We start from the raw sequence: 19,851 nt of genomic DNA, 5'->3' as shown, positions 1-19,851 counted from the left end.
AATTCTCAATTGCAGTCAAGTAGATTTCATATCACCTTTCTGATTTAGAGTAATGAAAGTTCTTATCTTTTTGTTTTCTCAAGTATTTAGCATGCTATAGAATGGTAATTCTGTAAAAAAACAGCCATCAAGTACCAGTCTAGCTAACTGCGGTATCTAGAGCTAATGCTACTGCTGTACAAATTAGAAAACTACCTGGCATTCTCCACTGCAGTAGATGAGGACACAAGTTTTTCTTCCAAAGTCAAAACTTTCTTTCTTAGCTTGACCTCTCTGTCTTCCGCAGCTAAAGCTTCTCGCGTGTAGGAGTCTTCCATCTCTAGAAGGTGATTGCGTAACCTCTCCAGCTCCTGATTTAGGCGCTGCTCTTTCTCACGCAAATGCTGTAACTGTGCACAACATACCTTAAGTTGCTTGTACTATCACCTTTCATAACAGTAATTTAAGGAAATTTAAAACATGTTAATGGAAGCACACTGCACGTGGATAGATTTTAAATTATTTTTACAAGTGATTGTTATCAAAAATAATACGGAAAATATTTTTCTTTTATTTCTTGCAACTGTAAATTATTTGGTGTTGTACCTCACTCTGCAGGGCACTGCTCTCCATTTGCTTCTGTTTGAGTGCTACCATAACTTGGTCTCTTTCTTGCTGAAAAGTAACAGCCTTTTCCTGCATTGATTTAACTTCATTTAACAGTTGATTCAGTTCTCCCGTCTTGCCCTGTTGAAGACACAATATGCATTTCAAGCATGGCAAACAGTTTTACCAAAGGAGATACAGTCTTTGCCCAAAAGAGCTTAAAGACAATACTGATCTAACAAGGAAAAGGGCAAGACGCTCATGGCCTTACAACACAAAACAACATCTGGGGAAAATATTATTTTGAAGTTATTTCACATATTACAAGACAAAGTTATCATTAAAAGACACTATACAGAAGCATTGTCTTAACTGACTGCTGCAAACAAATGGATACCTATCTTTAGATGAGATATGTATTATGTACATAGTGTTTCAGCCACTTGTATACTTGAAAACTTCACTTTTCCCCCTGGTGTTTGAAATCTCTTAGTTGTGATAGCCATTTATTAGGCCATGCATATGTAAAGCATCAGGCTAGGCAGGTCAACTTGCCTGTACTTAACACAACTTAACACATAAAGAAATCTTAAAAAAATAAACTATAGGGTGACCTCACTCCTGAAGATTAGCTTTTAATGAATCACAACAAAAAAAAAAAAGAAAATTATGTGTTTGGAATTAATTACCAGAAAAGTCTCCCACCAAGACATACTCACTCTCAGAGCACCTACATCCTGGAGTTCTGCTGTCAAGTGTTTGTTAAACTATAGAAAGACTTTGGCACTGTACTTAATACCTATTTCTCAAAAAGAAATGGCAATTGACAAATTACTTGTTAACTCCAGCAGCAGTAAATCATACAACATGCTGTTGACCTGTGTATCAATGATGCCACATAATTCTTGCCTCTTTTAAAACTGATGCTTCTTCAAATTACATACAAGGTAATTTACAAGCCACTGCAACTTTTCTCTGAATACACATTTTGAAAAAAGTGGCAATATTTCCATTTGTCAAATTGTATAGAAGAAACCACGAATTGAGCTTATCCGATCTTTCATCTTTTTTTTTTTTTTTTCTCTGGAGTTTCTGTAACTATAAAAGTAAGACACGGAAGTCCATTCACCTCACAGTGATGTTGTGAAGCAACCACATTGGAATAGCAAACACTAGAGGAAAGCACACTGGAAAATCAGTTCTGCTGGACAACTCTGCAGAAGTTTGAGCACCATATAGTAAAAATAATATAAGGCACTTCATGAACAGGGCCAAAGCATAATATTAAGCAGCTGCATAGTAAATGAGCAATTACCAAGCAAATGAAATAAAAGTTGTTTATAGCTGCACAATTAACAGGTAACATTGTAAACCACTCACCTGCGGACTTTTAATTTCTTAACTTTGCAGAGGTAGGATTTTTGTTGTAGTGTAACGCAGTAGGGAGTCACAAACAGATTTCAGGCAAATACTTGATGACTACATATACACAAAAATGCATTACCATGTCACTAATTTTGAAAAACATTCATAAATATGAAGGCACATACCTGTTCTTTTTCTTTCAGCAGCTTCTCAAAAGCAAGAGCTTTTTCCTTCATTGAGTGAGACTCAAACTCTTTCTCTTTCAGCATCATTGAAAATTGCATATTAGTCTCCTGAAGTGCTCGGAATTCTGTTTCTTTTTCCCTAGACTGTGTAACTATTTTTTCATTTTCTTCTTTCAGTTTTCTAATATCCATTTCTAAAATCAAATTTCGTTCTTTAAGATTAGTTACAGCTTGCTTCAAAAGCTCATTTTCATTCTCTTTATTACTAAGATTTTCACTGACAGAAAGTAACTGGTCACTTTTAGATTTAATTAATATGTCTTTTTCCCTAAGTGATTTCTGTAAGATATCATGTTTTTCTTTGATCTGCTTCATCTCCGACTCAGTTCCTTCTTGATTCTTTCTTTCAATCTCTGATGCTGTAGCCACAGAGTCAGATAGTCTTTGATTGTTTTCTTGAAGAGTTCTAATAGTTGAATCTTTCTCTTGCAGCTTTTTTTTCAGTTGTTCCAACTCATTTTGAAGGAGTTTAGCCTCGTCACTGAGTAGTTCCGGAGCACTGTGCTGTATGCCTGAAAGCTGTGAAACAGTGGAAGCCATCGTCACAGATGGTGTTACCAGATCAAGTTTACTCAAGAGAAGATCCTTGGTGTTATAAAGCTGTCCTATGCTGTGTTGAACTTGTGCTAATTCCTGACTAAAACTTTTCAGCTTTTTCTCATTCTGTTCATAACTCTGAATTAAGCCATTATAATCCACCTGCAACTTTGAATTACTGTCACTTTCAACTGAAATTTGTGCTTGAAGCTTGTGTAACTCTTCTTGGAGATGAGCTGACTCATGCTGCATGTTCTGAACTGTGGTTATTACTTGTTGCTTCCACTCCTCCATCTTCTTTACTTGCTGCTTTAAATTATCACGTTCTTGTAAAAGTTCCTCAAACTGGTTACTGTTAACACCTCCTGGTCCGTTATCAGTACCTGTACTGGATGTCTGCAAGACAGTCAATAAGGTTTGACATTTTTGACTTAGAGCATCTATTTCAATATCTTTTTCTCGAATGATACGGGATAAATTCTGAATAGTTTCTCTAGACATGTCTTGACTGCTGTTTTCAGATCTATCAGACAACTTTTTATTCTCCTCTTGCAACCTTACCAACGCTGCTTCTTTAGCAGCAACCATATCCATGATATTACGATACTCTGTTTTTAACTGGCTGTTTTCTCTTGTCTTTTCACTTAGAACCGCTAGTACTTGTTCTCTTTCCAGAACATAAGCTTGCAGCTGCTGCTGAAGACAAAGAACATCCTGTCTAGAGGAAGCTGAGGAAACTCTAGCATTGAGAGCTTGTATTTCCAAATCTTTCTCTTGAATGATACGAGTAAGTTTGCCAACTTCATCCTTAGACAACTGATCAATTCGTTGACTTAGAGAAACATTCTTTTCATTTAGAAGCTTAATCTCCATCTCCCTTTCTTTGATACCTTTTACCAGTCTTTCAATTTCAGCTTTAGATAAGTCATGCTTTTCATTTCCATTTTCTCCATTAAGAGTCTGAACTTTGGTTTCCTGAAAGAGATCAGAGGAATCAGTCTGAATAATTTGTCTCTCTTTGTGCAACTGAGTTCTAATTTGTTCAATTGTTTTCTGTAAATTTTTAATTTCCTCATCTTTCTCTAAAGAAAGCCTTTCGTGTGTGACATTCATTTGCTCACACTGAAATTTAGACTCATCTATTTCCTTTCTTTGCTCCTGCAAAGACTCCTGAAGTTGCACTGTTGTTTGATTCTGATCTTCTATTGTTTTTTTGAGAATTTCTATTTCTTCTTCAAGATTATTCTTTATTACTTTTAACTGTGTTACCTCACTTTCAAGTTCAATAATAATATCTAAAGTTTTAGGCTCAACCACAGGCATAGATCTGCTTTGCTGATCCTTAAGGCGTTCAAGTTCTTCTTTCAAATGGTTATTTTCCTCCTTCATGACTGCAAGACTTCTGTCTTTTTCCTCCAAGTTGTGTTTTAAGACATCCTGCTTTTTTGAAACTTTCATACATTCCTCAAGTTCCTGCTTCACTTGTAAGGCTTGATTTTTTAATTTTTCAATAAATATCTCCTTTTCTTTAAGGAGTTCTGTCAACTGCTTTTGTCCTCCTAAACTAGTAGTCAACATTTCTTTTGTTTCTTGATGGTCAATTTCCATCTGCTCAATGCTCCTTTTAAGTTCAGCAATCTTGAAGTCTTTCTCTTGATTGCATTTAACTAGGCGCTCATGTTCAAGCTGCAAGGAACTGGTATCCATACTCCGTGCTTGTGATAATTCCTCAATAGTCTGCTTATACTTATGTGCTTGTTCCAAAAGCCTCTTCTCTGCCTGGTTTAATTCACTCTCCAACTGTCTTTTTTCCATTTTCAAAGCCTCCACAACAGTGTCTTTTTCCAAGTAAACTTTATTTTTCTCAGAAATGGCACTATTTAACTCCTGTTTTAGCTCTTCAGTGGCTGCCATAAGCTTTCCATTTTCTGCTCTGAGATCTGACAGAGATTTCTTTAATTCTTCATTCAGTTGTTTATTTTCTGAAATGTCACTCTGTAGTTTTGCAATTTCTACTTCTCTTTCTTTCAGAATCAGATCTTGACAAGTGTAGTTGGATTCCTGATTCCTTTTTTCTGTTAACTTGCTCAAGGATACAGAAAGTTCCTCCTCTCTTTCTTTTAGTCTCTGCTGCAATTCTCCGACCTCTTTTTTGTGATGAAAATTACAGTCCTGGGCTTTCCTTAATTGTTCCTGAAGATCTTTAATATTATCTTGAAGCTGCTGCTTACTTATATGCAAATCATTAAGTGCATATGAACATTGGCTTAGTTTTTCTTTCTGAATATCCAGCTCCTTAATAGTTTCCATCTTCTCCATTTCTAATACTGATAATTTATTTCTCTCAAATTCTAAGTCAAATTTCAGCTGGTTGATGACACTATCAGTTTCCATGTGGTGCTTTGACAGCTGCTCTTTCAGTGTAATCACATGCTGAAATGTACATAAACAAGAATTCATTAGGAAAGGAGAACCAGCTGAAGCATGTATGCATTTTTATCCTCTGAACAATAAAAGAAAAAAAACAGACCTAAACCAACCCTCGAGCAACAACAACAACAAAAAAAACCAAACCCAAAACAAAAAACCCACACCTGAGAGGAAGCAAAACTGTTTCCTAGTTGCCAAGGTCAGGTGGCAAGTATGATCAACTAGTCTATGCTAACTTAATTCAAAACACATATCAAATAATCAAATAGGAATAGATTACACTTCGAGAATAAAAATCATAACTACTTAAATCAAGGAACAAAAAGACAGTTACCTAAGAAAAAGAACCATCAGAATTTGCCAGGACAGTTGGAATGGGTATACATCATATATCCATTCCTTAAAACCAGGGTGGCACTAAATTTAAAATAACAAATTATGGAAGAGAATGCCTATTCCTATATTCCATTTTCAATTTCTTATTCATGCTTAATTTTAAACACATTTGCTGAGATACATTTCATAGGAAAAAAAATTTACGTTTAATTCCCTAAAGTAAACCAGTACTAAAACACATGGCTTGCAACTGGATGTTTACAGATCCTATATATCAGAAGAGTGACAAAAAGGTTATCATCCATTTTGGTTATAGTCAGTGACCTTTTTTGCCCCACACATGCTCGTATTTGAAAGAACCTGTAATAAAGCAACTTAATTATTCAATATGATTAAAAATAATACAAGGAAAAAGTTTTAAAAAATAACTCATGCACAATGTCATAAGACGGAGGTCTAAATATTAGCAGGATAAGATCTGTCAAAAGTGTCAAGGAGTAAAAAATTAAGTAATATTTAACTGGACTTCAGGAAGCGACATCCGTTATGAACAGCCGACACAACATATTATTTCTTCATCCATAATAAGTGGGTGTCCTGCACTTTAGAATTTTGCACTAAGATGGTCCCAATATTTTTTTTGAGCCTCGGAGGATAACTTCTATTTCCCTGTTATCTACATTCAAAGATCAACATGCACAAATCTAAATATTTTAGCAGTTCAATAAATAGTTGCAGTGTTTATTACCTGAGTAGCTTCTTGATTCTGCTTGTCTAGTTCTTCCAGCTCGACTATTAATGTTTCTCTTTCAGCAATACTTTCATTTAATTCATGTTCTTTCCTTTCCAAATCTTGTCTTAACTGACTTAATTCTGAATTCTGATCGTCAGCATATGCAGAAAGAATATTCTCATTTTTATGTTGTGAACTTGTCAGCTCCTTCTCAAGTCCTTCCTTAAGTTAAAAAAAAAAATCTAAATATTAGACTTTATCTTGGTGAAACTTATAACCTCTTCAGATCTGAAATAGTTTATTTCCCCCCTTCAACAATTAAAAGTAAAATATGCCCTTTTTTTGTTAGAATCTTTAGACCTACATTAATATTATGCCACTTAAAAATTCTTCATCAGGAAGTATTTGTCTCTACCATTCACACATAGACATTTATTTTCTCATCACTAAGTACAGGACTGTAATTTACAAGCCTCTGCACAAAAAGCCACCATGTGGCAAACAAGGTTATATCCACCCCTGAGGCATGGATCCACAGCTGGGATAAATTATTATGCATCCAAGAGATACTCTAAACGTGTAGTATGCTGCATAGTGAGACAGGAAGTTTTTATAAAGGACACCTGAATAACAGGCTTATGAAAAATGCCATGGGAACTCTTCAACAGATGCAAAACACAAGACCCCAGCCGAGAAATGCTACTGGATACAAAGTAAACTAAGCCAAATCTCTCAAGCCTGAGTTTATAAAACACAAAGTCAATGTTGCCAGGCTCTAAAGGTGTGCTCCAGAGACTGTTCCACTCATTAACTTGATCAGTAAAACTGAATGTACTATTATTAGAGTACTACATGTAAGGAGAGAAGTATTTTACAGCTGACAACAGCTTTTTAAAGCTGATAGTATCAAAACTGAATGGGCCAAACAGGTCAAAAGTGACAAATTTTACAGAATATACTATTAATACTTTCAAAATTTATGTTACAGCAGCTTAAGTATCAATGGATATGTGGAAATCTAGTTCTTTAACAGAGAAACTATGGCGTTTCAGAAGTCAAAACGTGTCATTTGTCTCAATTCCACATGTAATTCCAGAATTAATCTACAATTATTTCCTTGATTACAAGGTTATTAATGTAGAAGTGTATATGCTCCCAAAAATGTAGAGTGCCAGAACATGCTTTCCATCAGTTACTGTTTACACAAACTTTATTGGCTTAATTTAGAAATTGCTTTACCTGATTTAAACTTGAAAGTCTTGCTATTTCATTTTCTGCTTCTATAAAGGAAAAAAAAAAAACAGAATTTTACCACTTTCCAAATAACAACAAAAATAATTCTCCCACTTTGCTCCAGCAACACTCTGCTGCTCAGAAGGAAATAGTTTCATAGTATTTTGAGATTATACTCATCAGTGCTGTAGACTGAAATGCACCATCAACCACCACCACAAAGTAGAGCATTGCTTTTACTACTGAGTCCACATTAGGAAGACTTTGGCACTACAGTGTTATCAATTATGCAATATTAAAAGATTTTCTACATACAGATACACTTCTTAAACAGGGAAGTTTGTGTTACTTTAGGGAGAAGATATTAGCAATAGATTGTATTTACCAAAATTGTACTTCTAGAATTTAAACAAGAAACTTCTTATTGTTACTTACCTAATCAGAAAGCCCTATGATAATCAATCATGCTAGTTCCAGTTATGTCTCCTTTTCAGCTTAGCCTTACCTCAACAGAAAACCCTGTTCTAAAGCAGTAACTTTCAAAAGATATGCATTCTCATACTAAGTTCCAAATTCTTAAAGTAAAATCTGAGCTTTAAAAGTGAAAACCTGTGAAGGTTTACTAAAAATTATTAAATTAAAAAATAAAATAATCATCATCTTAGTACCTAACAGTGCTTGCTGTAGTCTGACAATATCCTCTGGTAATGATGTTTTTGATTGGAGCTTCTTGTTCTGTTCTTTCAGGAGGGCATCTTGCTCTGCAACAGCACTTTGAAGCTTGCTAAATTCAGACTTAAGATTTTCATATTCTTGCATTATTTGGATCTTTTCTACTTTTGCCAATTCTTGCTCTTTCAGAAGAATTTTGTTTTCTTCTTTAGCAGAAGACAATTTGTGATTTAAGTTTCTTATTTCATCCTCTTGGTCCTTTACAACCTCCAACTCTTCTATTTTCCCTCCTCCTAAACTCCGAGCATTTTTTTTCTGTTCACTAATTTTAGAGCCACCCATGGCATTACTGCTCACACCATCTAAAAAGCAAAAAAAGATTGTTAGCAATTTTAACTATTAACCAAAATGGGCAGCACTGCAGATCTTTTGCTTGAGTTTCTTCTTCTACCCCTTCTTCTGACAGAGGGAGATATCTAAACCAAAGACTTGATAATCATCATCAACAGAAAGCTTACATAAATAGAATTAAAATTTGAAGCAGGGCTATACATACAACTGGCTTGATATGCAGCTTTTCAAATACTTACACATCCTTGTGCAGTATTTATTGCTGAAATAATTTTAAAACTGAAAGTGTTGTGAACAGTGTATGTTTTGACATTTAAATAAAATAAACTTGACCCCTATCCCTCTGGTGGGGAGATGACGCAATCTAGTATACCATGATTCGGAATCCCTTAATTTTCTAAGAATAATTTAATCAAACCCCATCTAATTCAGCCCGATGCAAAATCTCTGTTAAAATTTTAATTAAATTTCAAAGGTCTGTTGAATGGTTGTTATAGAGAACTATTTGCTACATATTAGTATATCATTTGCTAAATGAACACAGAGGTATTTATTTAAAAAAAAAAATCTCATTTTGCAGAATTGATGTTTTCAGTCATCTACCATATTATCACAATGTAACTTCTAGAAAAGTCGGGAGTATAAAAAGGCATAATCAGAAATTACAGGAAAAAAAAAGCTAAATGAAAGCATGCTGCTTATGAATTCACTTCAGCACAAGTTCAAACATTTCCTCCTGACCCAGTCTGTATAATGTTGTCAAAGAGACAAACAAAAAAAAAAATTAAATACTCTTAAGTCTTCAAAAGCTTTAAGCAGTATTTATTTTACAGATTACTTGTAATGAAAAAGATACAGGATTCCTCCCTTTAACTTCACTAAATTAGTTCTGCTGGTGTATGTACATACAGTAAAAGATTACATCTTAACAGGCACCTGATTTTAAGAAATAAATTCTCTAACAGTACTACTTTAGGGATTAAGAGGCTGTGAAAATATTTCCCTTCTTTCCAAGAAGGGAATGGATCTCTCTTTCCAAAATGAGAATATATACTCTTTAGAATTCCAATTTTTAACACATAATAAAACAGATGTTTCCAGGAAAACCTTACATATTCATGCAAGGAAGCCTCTAAAGGAAATCTTACATAACTATTTTTATAGAATATGAAATTACCTACAAGACAATAAAAAGCATATTGTGAGAACTACTAAGCTTCTCCTACAATCTAGTTACACTGCAGACTGAAGTGTGGTCCTTATGTCAATCTTGAACTTTTGTCAATTAACTGAATTGGCATATAGTACTTCCCATCAAAATTACTCCTGTGCTAAGATTTTCTTATTTTCAACTTTGTCTGTCTTGTCCACATATACATTCAAGTGTAAGGTTAAAAAATAACAAAAACCCAAAACAGGAAGTGTAGGATTTGGAGCACATTTGATATGTATAGAAAATGACCCTCTAGACTGGTATATATCAGAAGATAAAATGCCATCATTCCAGTGTTCAAGCCAGCAAGAGTGAATATAAGATACTAGGACACATGCCTTAAACATCAAGATGAAATCAAGTTGAAAATCAAATTCCTGAACATCTTGTATTTGATACCTATTACACCATTACATACATATGTGACGCTTTAACCAAAATTCACTGTACATTATAAAAGAAAGTATGTGGTAAGAAAGACCTTGCTGTAACTGATTCTCAAGTTCCTCAATTCGCTCTTCATATTCACTTAGCTCTTCTCGGTGTCGACGAGTTATGTCTACTAGCTTTTGCTTGTGTGCATCCTGCAACACTGAAAGTTCATGTTGATGTTCATCTATTTCTTGACTTAAATTCCGTTTGAGCTCCTAAAAGTATAATTAGAAAAACAGAATAGTAAAATACAGTACAGAAGCTTAAAAAAGAAAAACAAATTTAAAGAAATAAAAACATTTTCCATAGTAAAATTAAAGATTTATTAAAGTATTCCTCATAGAAGTCACATTTCTTGTCTTTCGACATGTTAAAAAAAAAAAACAAACCAACAAAACATTCCCTTTAAAAACACATTTACACAACAGTATGCTCCACACAACAGCATGCTCCACACCACAGCAAATACTAAAGTAGAGAGATTACAACTGTGGATACAGTAGGACACATTTCTAGCAACTTTTAAGGATGACAGGCAAATGCATATTCTGCATCTTCAATGATAAAAAGTAAGATGTTTCTGAGAACGGAGAAGAAATTATTTTGTGTATCTAAAATTCAGTCTCATAAGTCAGTCATCAACAGCTTCCAAAAGTGATTTGCCCTCATAAATACCAATGTAATTCTTTTACGCTTACGTACTACATTGAACAAGTTCACATAAATACCCTTTCTCAGAATAACTTTTTAAATATTGTATTGCTGACTGAAATATTACTGTGATATTACAAGCCCACAGATGTTTTTAATTGAGAAAATTTAAGTGCGCATGTTGTAAACATTTTAACTGTATTCGTAAGTCATGTGATCATATGCAAAACCATCAAGAATAAAGTGTAAGAGGAGACTAGCTTGTCAAAGTTGTCATATTACCTTAACAATATTTTGCAGTTTGCATATTTCACTTTGTTCAGCATCATTTGTCCCTTGCACTTTGGAAGACTGAGAAAAGAAGAAAACCACATATCCATGTGAAAATTGTGATAAAGAGGTGTATTTTTCATGTGTTTCCTCTATTGATACTCGAAGTAGAAAAACAAAGGGAATGTGAAGAAAAATTAAAATTTACTATAAATTTGATTTAAAAAAGACATTTTAATTGAAAGGTTTTTATTTTCCACTGATTTTTTAAAATTATTATTATATGGAAAAATGTGAGAGTTTGTGGTAGTGGGTGTTATTGCACGTAATAATACAACAGGGTTTCTTAATTTTACTTGAATATTTCTAATTGAGAAAAGTATACCTCTGAAATCAGGCTATAGCTTGAAAAACAATGACTCATACGAACAACAGCTTGAAAGACTATTATTTCTTGTCTCAGCAGATCATGAAACAACTGACATAACAAGGACTAAGAGAAGAGTAAGTAAAACCAGTATGCAAATATTCAACTATCACAGTATTATACTGTCAATAAACAGTCAGCATCAGAGCCAGGGAGAAGAAAATTATTTTCTGAAAGGCTGCATGGAAATTAAACCCTGAAGTAGCACAGGCTAATGTTTATAAAGCCCTTTCCCTAATGTGTGAATTCTTAAAGAGCCAAGGCCACGTAGTGAGCGATCCCGATACCCTGAGCCTTGTTACTGTAATGTAAGAAGATTTTTGGCAGGCATAAGCAACGTCAATTGTCTTGTTAGGCCTCTGTAATTTTCCACTGAAAACGTGCAGAGAATGATCTCTGACAAGGTTGTAGTTTCCCACTGTATTTTTAGAGTAAGGTATTTAACCGCAATTATAACAAGTTATAAACATTAGCTTTGTAAACATTAGTAACCTTTAGACTAACCAATTAGAGCTCAGTATCCAAGGCTGTTACATAAGGGTGTAAGGGTATAAGAAGAGCACTGTATCTAATAAAGTTTGGCAATCGTTTGATCACATTGATCGTCTCCGCGTTGTCCGTGACTCCTGCGTTGACACCCTAACTTGACAAATTATGCATAAAAGCATCATGAAGCACTTGGAAGTTAGTCAGTGGATGTTATTAACTGAATGTTAGTCATATGACAGCATCAAAATGATGAAAACGTAATTAAGTTTCAGCTTTTTCATCAAATCATGTTGCTTCTAGACATTGTACAACATGAACTTTCAGAAGACCCATTCCAAACCCACCAAATTCAATGAAAACACTAGTTTGGAGTGGAGAGTAAGAAAAAGAGGAAATACTCACTAGTGCAATCTGCTTCCAGTGGTCAACCTCAGATTCAAGCCTAGAAACTTCATTGGACAATCTGTTTATTTCTTGCTGTGACCAGATTATATCTCCAAAATCCATGTCATATCCTTCAAACCCTGAGGAATGTCTGGCCACTGGAACAAACGAAGCTGAGGTAGTGGCTGGTGGTACAACACCAGCTCCTGACTGTGCAGACTGAGCAGCCGTCTGTACTTTCTGCAGCTGCTCCTGCAGCACATTCTGTCTAGCTTTTAGATGGCTGATTTCCACCTGAAAATACAGAATAAAACGTATCGTTTCAGGAAGAACAACAATAAACACTCTGTCTCTTGTAATCTTATGAAATATGAACAAACCAGACAATTTGTCTCCAGCACAAATAACTGACTGCTTCCACTAAAGCAAAAATGAAAAAAACAAAACCAAACTCTCTCCTAAAGGAGAAGTCTTAGCTGATGTTTACAAAGTATCCCCCACATGGATACATACTACAAGTTTTAACAGTTAAGTGAGGTTTCAGTAAAAGTGATGATTTTTTTTTTCAGCAGCCAAGGTACTTCGGTACTATAGCAAGAGTCAGGCTGAAAAAAAAATTAACGAGGTTATTCAAATATGAAAATTAACCAATATATGATGCTCCCACATTTATATTACATTCAATTTCTTTTACACTTAATGTTTTGGAAAATTTAGTTATTTACAACAAACTGAAATTAGCTGCATGCAATTTTCTCGTAACAACTCTGCTACTGTATTTAATATGCAGAATTCTATACATCTCAGAATTCTTCTTCCTCTAGTTCCCACACGCATTTATAAATACAGCAGAAATAAAACTTTTTTTGTGTAATTCTAGGCATACTGGCAACTGTCTTCATTTAAAATGTTATGAAATCTCACGGTACACAATAGACTATACAGCTGATGTTTCCATCACACAGGGACACTTCTCAGATCATGAAACTGTATACATTAAGATAAATAAATATGGTATCTACAGACAATATAACTGCTTCAAATAAGAATTTGCTCCTATTGCCTTCCTTAAAGATAACTAAATCAGAAATACAAAGTAGTTTAAGTGTTCTTTCTCACATAAAAAAACCCAGAAATTGATACATGCATGACATTCCTGGAGTTTCCTCATCTCAACTTTCTCCTGGCAGCTCTGCTTACATTACAGAAGTCAACAATATATGTCTTAAATATCCCAGTGTCTACATTAACAAACCAAGAAACTGAAACTGTGACCAATACTTCCACTGAAAGAGAACAGATATCATAACAAAGAGATTAAACAAGTTTATTTGGCATATTTACTCAAATATTTCACTCTGTATCCTACCTCTTTCTGTTGAAGCTGATTTCGGTACTCTATAGATAGCTGCTTTATTTGAAGTTCTGCTGCTTCATGCTTTTCTTCTAAATCACTACAAACTTTTTTCAATCTCTCATTCTAGCAAAGATGAGAAATTAATGTTGGTAAATTTGGAACAGTTGTTACAGAATAAGAAAAGCACGAATCTGCTGGACAGTAAAGAAATCAAATTATACACATTTCTCATGTTATTTTACTCAAACCACACAACAAACAACAGTAACTTCCAAGTGTGGTCCAAAATCACATTCATGACAAAGCTTTCCATTTTTATACGGCATTTCAGAAAAAGGTTTTTGGTAAATGCAAGAAAAATTCAAGGCTGAATTACATCTTAGCATGACGCATCAGTAGAATTTAAGAACAACCACAAACACAAATCAGAGCTAATATCCACACAATCATGTATTCTCTCTCTGACACTCTTCAAGAGCAGATGGCAAGAATCTAAAAAAGGACAAGTAGGAACAGTTACTTCCCCAAAACATTATCTTAACTTCTCAATGCTCTTGAGGGCTGAGGATATACATGGAAGTTGTTGGTCTTACGACTTTATTTATGGCTGTAAACCAACAAGTCATTTGTAAAAGTACACTAAGTCGCTTTCCTCAAGGGCACATGGGATTTTTAAGCAGTTTTGGGAGAGCACATGCATCCACAGTTACGTCAAAACCAACATACAGTAGGGCAACACAGGCATAGAACTGCATCAGAGAGCACACATGGTCTGTCTTCTGCCTGCTGCAGGAGACATGCTGTCCAGCATAACCAGGCATTCTAGATCTGATTTTATATATGATCACCTATAAAATGCCAAAATTTATGGAAACTTAAGACTATCACATTTACAAGCTTTTCAGAGCCAAGACTATTGCTGCAGTCCAAGCCCATGTGGTAAGTAGGCACAGCTGCAGGACACAGCACTTAGTGAAAAATGAAAACATGCACCACACACATACTCCAATAAACAAATGTGCCCCCAACTGTGATGTCTCCCCCCACCCACAAAAAAAAGTAAATAAAAAGCCACATTCTAACACTGACATTCTTCTAGATTTACCCAGACAAGCACATTCAGTGCTATATTTCAACTTTACAAGGAACAAATTTTATTTATTGTTTTTAATTACAGTAGTGTTCCAAAATTTCTTACTTCAAGCTTTTGTGCTGCATTAATACTTTCTATTTCTCTGAGTCTAGAATTGGACACATGGAGTTCTGTTGCTGCATCTGAAAGAAAGTGAACATTTTCATTTTTATTAAACTACTTTTAGTCTGTTAAATAGATATCAATTAAGACCACAGTTATTAACAAGTGTCTTACTTTACACTGCTTTGATGTTCATTCTTAGGTAAATATCAAAAGCTGCTCTTATCAGAACACCGTCAGAATTATTTTTCACAAGCCCAAGTCTTTTTGAGTGTAATTTAGTTCTCTCTTACCTAGACTTTAAGTCAGATCACAAGGATATAGAAAAACAGAGTTAAGCTTTAAAAGAAGGGAAATTAAAAGTCTTTGCTTGACTATTTCATGTCACCGAACTGTTTTTCACATAGGACTTTGCTCCTGATATGACAGTTGTGTATTTCCCAGTATTCTCATGTGAAGTTTCAAAACAAGAATTAGTTCCACAAAACAGACACAACAGTAACTAAATTTTCAGAAAACAAAACAAAAAGAAAATCAAAAAACTGTAATACCCAATCCCAAACCTAACAAAATCTACAAAACAACCTACACAACAAAACACCCTCCCTGCCTCCCTCATGAAGGCACAAACCCCCCACAGGACTCACTTTCATTTACAGAGGTGACACTATCTATCATATCAGTGTGCCTAACTAAAAAACCACATAATTCTGTCCTGGGACACTCTCCCGTTAATGATCAACAATCCTCAAATAGGAAATGTTTACTTCTCCCATGCACATCTTTCAATGCCTAGAAACACTACATTTCATTTTCTTAAAGAGAAATCACCCTTGACTGACTATAAAACAAGCTTGACAGTTACTTGAAATAAATATAATTTTCAAGTAAATACAGTATTTCATAATTTCCTACATGCTACTTAAAACTGATGCAGCTCAAGTGCTGCAGAAGCAACAATCCCCCCATGAAAACTGCTAAATGGAAGATGTTAAAAGCCTATAACCAACAAACACTATCATCAGTTCAGATGGCAGTCAAAGCAGTGGATGTAAGGGATAATATTAAAAAATAGGAAACATTAGAAAATTAAAACTAAGAATGTAAGGAACTGCTTGAAGTGCTCTCTAGGCCACACAATATGTAAAGGTCTTTATGGAAGAGCACTTAAATGCCACTAGATTTTTACACCTTAAAGGCTAGTAGCCCATAAAAATGTACTACTCTAAAATTTTTAGTAAACAGAAGTCATTTACAGCAGTATCTAGCAGTCAAGTACATCTGGAAGTAACTAATGAACATCAGCATATGCCTCTTAAACAAACTAAAGCACAAATGTGTGTATCAGAATCTCAATTTCTCTTTTAAAAGGGCAAAGTAAACACAATAGATGACTACACAGCTTCCAAACTAAACTAATATGGAATTTTGAAGTTTAAAACAATTCTCAGCAAGTATTTCAGAAAAGTGGAAAAAAGATAACCTTGCAGTTATCCAAAAAAATATCTCCCTTTGTATCATTTCACCTGTACACCAAAAAACCCTATCAATAAGACCAGTAGCATCAGCTTGCCAACAAGACTGCTACAATACTTGGGCAATCATAGAATAGTTAGGGTTGGAAAGGACCTTAAGATTATCTAGTTCCAACCTCCCTGCCATGGGCAGGGACACCTCACACTAAACCATACCACCCAAGGCTTTGTCCAACTTGGCTTGAACACTGCCAGGGATGGAGCATTCACAACCTCCCTGGGCAACCCATTCCAGTGCCTCAGCACCTTAACAGTAAAGAATTTCTTCCTTATATTCAATCTAAACCTCCCCTGTTTAAGTTTTAACCTATTATCCCTTGTCCTATCACTGCAGTCCCTAATGAATTCCCTCCCCAGCATCCCTATGGGCCCCCTTCAGATACTGGAGAGCTGCTATGACGTCTCCACACAGCCTTCTCTTCTTCATAGTTGTGAATCATAGAATGGTTAAGGATGGAAAGGACCTTAAGATCATCTAGTTTTATTCAACAACTTGTAACAAAAAAGTTTCTTTTTTGAAACTTCCAAATAATAAACCTAGGAAAGGTTAACCTTTGCTATTATAGGCTGGGAATATGTTTGTCTATTCACCAGATCCTGAGATCAACAGGAACTGACTAAGAACGAAAACACAGCCAGCAAAACCAGCAACTCTCCCGTAAAGAGCCAAGCCGCGTACCGGGACGGCTCAGTTCGCTCCCGGCAGGACGTCAGGTGCAGGCTCCGCCACTGCCGAGCCCTGGGCAAACCGGCGGCCGGAGCAAAAGCTCCCTCCAGAAACCGGGCCTGTCCTAGCGAGTATACACTAAACAGGGCCTGCCCCAGCAACCACACACAAACACACGGACACCCCCCGCCCCACTGCTCCCTGGCCCACACCTCAGCCGCACTTACCGCCCACCTCCTCGGCGCCCTCCAGAAGAATGTCCTTGGTGAAGCTGGAGATCTGGCCGGTGAGCGAAGACAGGCTGCCCCCCACCTGCCCCAGGGACTGACCAAGCCCCGAACCCAGCCCGCCGAACCACGACGCCATCACCACCGCTCAGTTAGCCCCGCGCCGGGCAGGCGGCCCTCACAGCTAGCAGCTGGCTCCCGCGGAAACAGGGGCGATCACCTCCTCCTGTTCCCTTCTCCTCTCTAGGGAGGGTCAAGGCTCCTGCTGCCAACTCAGCAAAGTGGTCTCATTGACACCTCCGCAGCGCCGCAAGCATCCTCCCAGCACTAGCCGGCTCAGGGGCTCGTTCCCCCGGCTCCTGTTTTTGCCACCTCGGCGGCAGCCATGACACCCCCACCAGAACACCATCAAAAGCGACAGCCGGCTAGAGCGCCCGCGCGCCTGCGATGACGCTTGCGAGGCAGCGGAGGATGCCGGGATAGAGGTGGAGTAGCTGCGGTGTTTTCTCTCTGGTAGGCGGAGGGGGAGGCTGGGTCGCCGGCGTGTAGAGGGGCTGGCGACGGGTGGGGTTGGAGCGTGTCTGCTTTTAGAGGGACAAACACAGAGCCGTGTGGTTGAGTTCGAGCTTATGCCGCTGGGCTCACCCTTCCAACAGGCACGGCCGGCGCGACTTTTGCGCGTAGTAGATCAGTCAATCCTCGTATGTGTAAAAGGCTGGGAGAACCGCGGAGCTACCGCCGGGCTCTGTGCCGGTTTGTCCTGTGGAAGGACACGTCAGCCGAGCTTGGAGCTCGGCTTGCAACGCCCTGTGACTAACACAAACACTAATGTACACATACTTGGGCCATGTGTCATTAACAAAATACAATACTCAACTGCTACTGATACGCGGATAGACTCCACAACTAGTTAAAGTTGTAAAGTAGGTATGCTTTTATTCAGCGCTGAGGTGCATGGGGATAGCTCCTGCAAAGCATGCACACCTCAGGGTTGTTGTCCCTTTACATTTATTCTCTTAAGGTATACATAGACATGAGGTTGCTCAATCCGCCTATACATATGTATTATCTACCCCCGCTTCGTATTATAATGAGCCAGAAGGTCCTTTGCACTTGCGCAGTGCCCCTTCTGGTCATGGGCAGGGGTCTCAGGATGAAGTAAATGAGTCTTCCTCCTGTGGGCAGGGGTCTTCAAGATGAAGTAAATGAGTCTTCCTCTTCTTAACCTTTACACCTTTTAATCTTCAGACATGGACTTAGGGTTAGTTGGCGCCCAGTCTGCTTCTCCTGCCGCTTATCAGTAGGAACAAACATCTGTGTTTTTGTCATGGTCTTAAGGCTTGGTCACCCAGTCTGCCTCTCCTGCCGCCTATCAGCAGGACCTTTCATCTGCTTTTGTCAGTAGAATTAGCATCTGTTTCTTCCCCTCCAGCAGTAATCACTGCCTTGGCAAGATGGCAATGGCAGGTACTTAAGACAGACAACACTTTTGTTTAAGCAAAGGAATTCCTTTAACTCCCTTGTACAATTTTTCTGTATTACCCCCCTGTACATTGGTTACCCGTGTATCAGTCCCCCCTTTTTCTATAAAGTGAGTAAATTCTTTTACTCTATTATTTAGGACAGACCTATCTATGTTAAAATTATACCTGGAGAAGGCCTTGGTTAAGTATATCTCTGAACCATTCAGTAACTCCTCATCCAATCCACTTCCAACAATTTTAAGCTTTTGCATATTCCCCTGCAGTTTTCCCAGCTTAGCATGGATTGATTCAGAATGGTCAGATTACATTCATGCAGCACATACCTTTGAAATCCTCAAAACCTTTTCTACAAGACACCCACTGTATCTTGCAGGACTCAAACCACCAGATGCCTGCTGCCTAAAAAACAAAACTTTTTCTACAAGACACCCACTGTGTCTTGCAGGACCCTAACCACAAGATGCCCACTGCCTCCTGTGATTGTAAACCATAGGACGCCCGCTGCCTCTTGTTTTACACCTAAAACCTTTTTGTACAAGACATCCACTGTGTCTTGCAGGACCCTAACCACAAGATGCCCACTGCCTCCTGTGATTGTAAACCATAGGACGCCCGCTGCCTCTCGTGCGTAAAACCTTTTGTACAAGACATCCACTGTGTCTTGCGGACCCAAACCACAAGATGCTCACTGTCCCCTGTGACTGTAAACCACAGGATGCCTGTTGCCTCTTGTGGGTGTACACCAAACGGACACTAGCAGCCGGGTATACACCTAATTAGGCCAAGCTTCATGTAGTATGTGCAGCACTTGTACTGCCCTTCTGTTATTACCGTTCGATGTGATTTTCCAGGGAGCTTTTGGAGCCTTTTTGAATCCAGACGCTTTGTTCTCTAATTTTGATAGTAGTGAAAGTTGTGAGTAATACTTGGAACGGCCCCTTCTACCTTGGTTCGAGATCTTCTTCCTCTGTGGTCTGAAAGATTTTATGTATACATAATCTCCAGGTTGTATATTATGTACTGGACTCTCCAG

At 37.2% G+C, this 19,851-nt stretch overlaps 1 protein-coding gene across 1 annotated transcript in view; it reads right to left on the bottom strand.

Moving 5' to 3' along the window:
- The window catches only part of TRIP11 (thyroid hormone receptor interactor 11), a 34,933-nt gene extending 16,857 nt beyond the window's left edge, over positions 1 to 18,076 (bottom strand). The window contains exons 1-12 of the mRNA XM_031049323.2: positions 17,335 to 18,076; positions 14,909 to 14,985; positions 13,723 to 13,833; positions 12,372 to 12,647; positions 11,066 to 11,134; positions 10,182 to 10,347; positions 8,133 to 8,498; positions 7,471 to 7,511; positions 6,247 to 6,453; positions 2,136 to 5,165; positions 586 to 726; positions 196 to 389 (exon numbers count right to left, since the gene is read on the bottom strand). Of these exons, the coding sequence (XP_030905183.1) occupies positions 196 to 389; positions 586 to 726; positions 2,136 to 5,165; positions 6,247 to 6,453; positions 7,471 to 7,511; positions 8,133 to 8,498; positions 10,182 to 10,347; positions 11,066 to 11,134; positions 12,372 to 12,647; positions 13,723 to 13,833; positions 14,909 to 14,985; positions 17,335 to 17,473 (4,817 nt within the window). The 5' untranslated portion in view covers positions 17,474 to 18,076. The remainder of the gene's footprint in view (positions 1 to 195; positions 390 to 585; positions 727 to 2,135; positions 5,166 to 6,246; positions 6,454 to 7,470; positions 7,512 to 8,132; positions 8,499 to 10,181; positions 10,348 to 11,065; positions 11,135 to 12,371; positions 12,648 to 13,722; positions 13,834 to 14,908; positions 14,986 to 17,334) is intronic.
- Between the last annotated feature and the right edge of the window lie 1,775 nt (positions 18,077 to 19,851).

The sequence above is a fragment of the Melopsittacus undulatus genome, chromosome 4 (assembly GCF_012275295.1).
Source record: "Melopsittacus undulatus isolate bMelUnd1 chromosome 4, bMelUnd1.mat.Z, whole genome shotgun sequence".
In the NCBI taxonomy this organism is placed as follows: domain Eukaryota; kingdom Metazoa; phylum Chordata; class Aves; order Psittaciformes; family Psittaculidae; genus Melopsittacus; species Melopsittacus undulatus.
The sequence above is the reverse complement of the archived record's forward strand: the minus strand, read 5'-3'. Positions and strand labels throughout refer to the sequence as shown.